The 2296-nt window shown below is 46.3% G+C and overlaps 1 protein-coding gene across 1 annotated transcript; it reads right to left on the bottom strand.

Annotated features, from left to right (window-relative positions):
• Positions 1 to 1247: 1247 nt before the first annotated feature.
• On the bottom strand, positions 1248 to 1880 carry LOC115313897 (the record flags this gene model as incomplete). The annotated part of the gene is made up of 1 exon (XM_040501821.2): positions 1248 to 1880. A coding segment is annotated over exon 1 (633 nt), but the record flags the coding sequence as incomplete, so codon positions are not given.
• Between the last annotated feature and the right edge of the window lie 416 nt (positions 1881 to 2296).

The following is a 2296-nucleotide window of genomic DNA, read 5'->3' as shown; positions in this document are numbered from 1 at the left end:
AATTCTGCGAATTTTTTCTGGTAGTAGTTTCGTTTGGCAGATCTAATCATTGCGTTGACTTTGTTGCGAAGGAATTTAAAGTCTGTCTTCAATTGCACGTTGTTGGGTGAACGACGGCATCTAGCCCATAAAGCATTTTTATCGCTAATTGCTGTCAAAATATTTGTATTTAGCCATAAAAGGTCAGGGTTACGTTTCTTCACGTACACCTCTTTCCGACAGGTATTATAGAATTTATCAAACAAAAAAACGAAGTTTTTATATACGTCACTGGGGTGGACGGACTCCAGAAATCCGATCCAGTCATATGACGAGACTAGCTTATCAAAGGCACGATTGTCTATGCTGGTTATTTTAATACGGCCCGGTAGTTGGCGCGATGCCAAGTTACCAAAAGAACAATGACAGGCCACAAAGTAGTGGTCAGCGAGTGTTTCTGTAATAATGGCCGATTTAACGATCGACGCAGGTGTTCTGATGTTGATATGGTCAATGCAGGAGCAAACTAGTCTGTCTAATAGAAACTCTTCACGAGTTGGAGCATTAATAGTGCACTCTATCCCATGCGTTGACAAGATGGTTAAGTATTTGCACACCGTAGATTTGGTCGTACTTAAAATGTCAATATTAAAATCTCCTACAAGGCATAACTGGTCATGCATGGTGAGACTACTTATGTAAGATTCAAGTTCTTCCAGAAAAGATCCAACGTTCGTGGAAGGCGGTCTGTAGACTGCCAAAAAACATACCGAGGTTGCCGCGTTTCCTAGAGAAAGGGCGACACACTCTGCGTGATTGAAGTTCAAAGAAATATTAGTAATGGACCACTTCTCATTCACGAAAACCGCGATGCCACCTCCATGACCGGAACACCGCGTGTAGAATTTACCTATATATCCTGGTAAAGAAAATTGATCTGTAGCAACAGAGGAAATGCTTATTTCTGTTAAAACAAAGACATCTACCAGCGAACTAATATCCCTTGAAATTATCTCGAATTCATTCCAATGCTTTCGTATGCTCGTTATATTAACATGTAAAACAGAAAAGAGTGGTCATGACAGACTCCAAGAAACTTTCTTAAAGACGAAAAATCTGAAACCTGAGCGAAGTTTGTCATGCAACTAGATAATCTTTTCAAGGTCTAACTTATGGTTGATCCTCACAGGGAGAGAACCCTCCATCTTTCTGGCGTATATCTTAGCTTTTGTCACCCACACGAATTTGTAGCCTCGCTCCTTGCCTCTCTGTCTAGCCTGCCAAAACAGCTCCTTGTTCGCACGAGTCAGGTTGTCGTTTAAGTACAATTTGGGGAAAGGACCAACCTGACTGAGTGAGGGAAGCTTTCCCCGCGCTTCCATCCACGATTCCTTCATGCTGACCGAAGCAAATCGAATTTGAATCGGCGGGGCCTTTTCGCGTTTGGCAGGCAAGCGATGTATAGCGAGTATATCGGTTTTATGGAAGTGAGAGATGTTCAGCTTTTCCGCGAGAGACTCAATAAACGATAATAGGTCTTCTTTAGGCGAGACAGGAAGTCCGTGCACTTCGAGGTTAGAGAGACGACTGTGCTGCTCGTTGTCGTTGAGCGCGCCCCGGATCTCCTGGATTTCGGCTGCTTGTATCTTCACAGTTGACTTTAGTTGCGACAGTTCGTCCTGGAGACCTTTGCCAGTTTGCTTGTTGGCTGTTGCCAGCTTGAGAAGACGATCATAGTCAGCGGAGAAGAAGTCCATGGACTGTCGAATTTCGTTGACTGTCTCTCTCAGGCTCTCAACCAGTGGCTTCACCAATAAGAGTTCGTTGAGCTGCGCCGACAGAGACAGGAGGGAATCTACACTTCCTTTCAGGGTGAGCAGCCCATCCAGCTTCTCAGTCATGGCAGCCAGCTGAGCAGATAGATTCTCCACACCCTGCGAGGCTTCGATCCCATCAGGTGGTCCCGTTTGACTCTCTTTCCCACGGCAGGTCCGGCATCTCCACTTGTCACGCTTAGACTGACCCATAGTGGTGAACGTCTTGTCGGCGATACCGGAACAAGTCTGGCCCAAATGGTAAGCACCTTTGCAGTCTGCGCACGACATGTGCCTTCCATCGGTCACCACTGACTTGGTACACGCCACACACTCGATGGTTGGAGTCATAGTTGAATCGACGCGCAGAAAGGTGGCGAAATACGTGTACTGCCGTTAGGCTCGAGAAAAGCGCAGCGAAGTAATGACCCAAGCCAACGAGGCAGGTAGCTAGTCAGGATGGCTTCCGGTCTCTGCACACTGACGGCACGACGGGCGTTGAG

The sequence above is a fragment of the Ixodes scapularis genome, unplaced genomic scaffold (assembly GCF_016920785.2).
Source record: "Ixodes scapularis isolate PalLabHiFi unplaced genomic scaffold, ASM1692078v2 PGA_scaffold3__209_contigs__length_174095766, whole genome shotgun sequence".
Taxonomy (NCBI): Eukaryota; Metazoa; Arthropoda; class Arachnida; order Ixodida; family Ixodidae; genus Ixodes; species Ixodes scapularis.
The sequence above is the reverse complement of the archived record's forward strand: the minus strand, read 5'-3'. Positions and strand labels throughout refer to the sequence as shown.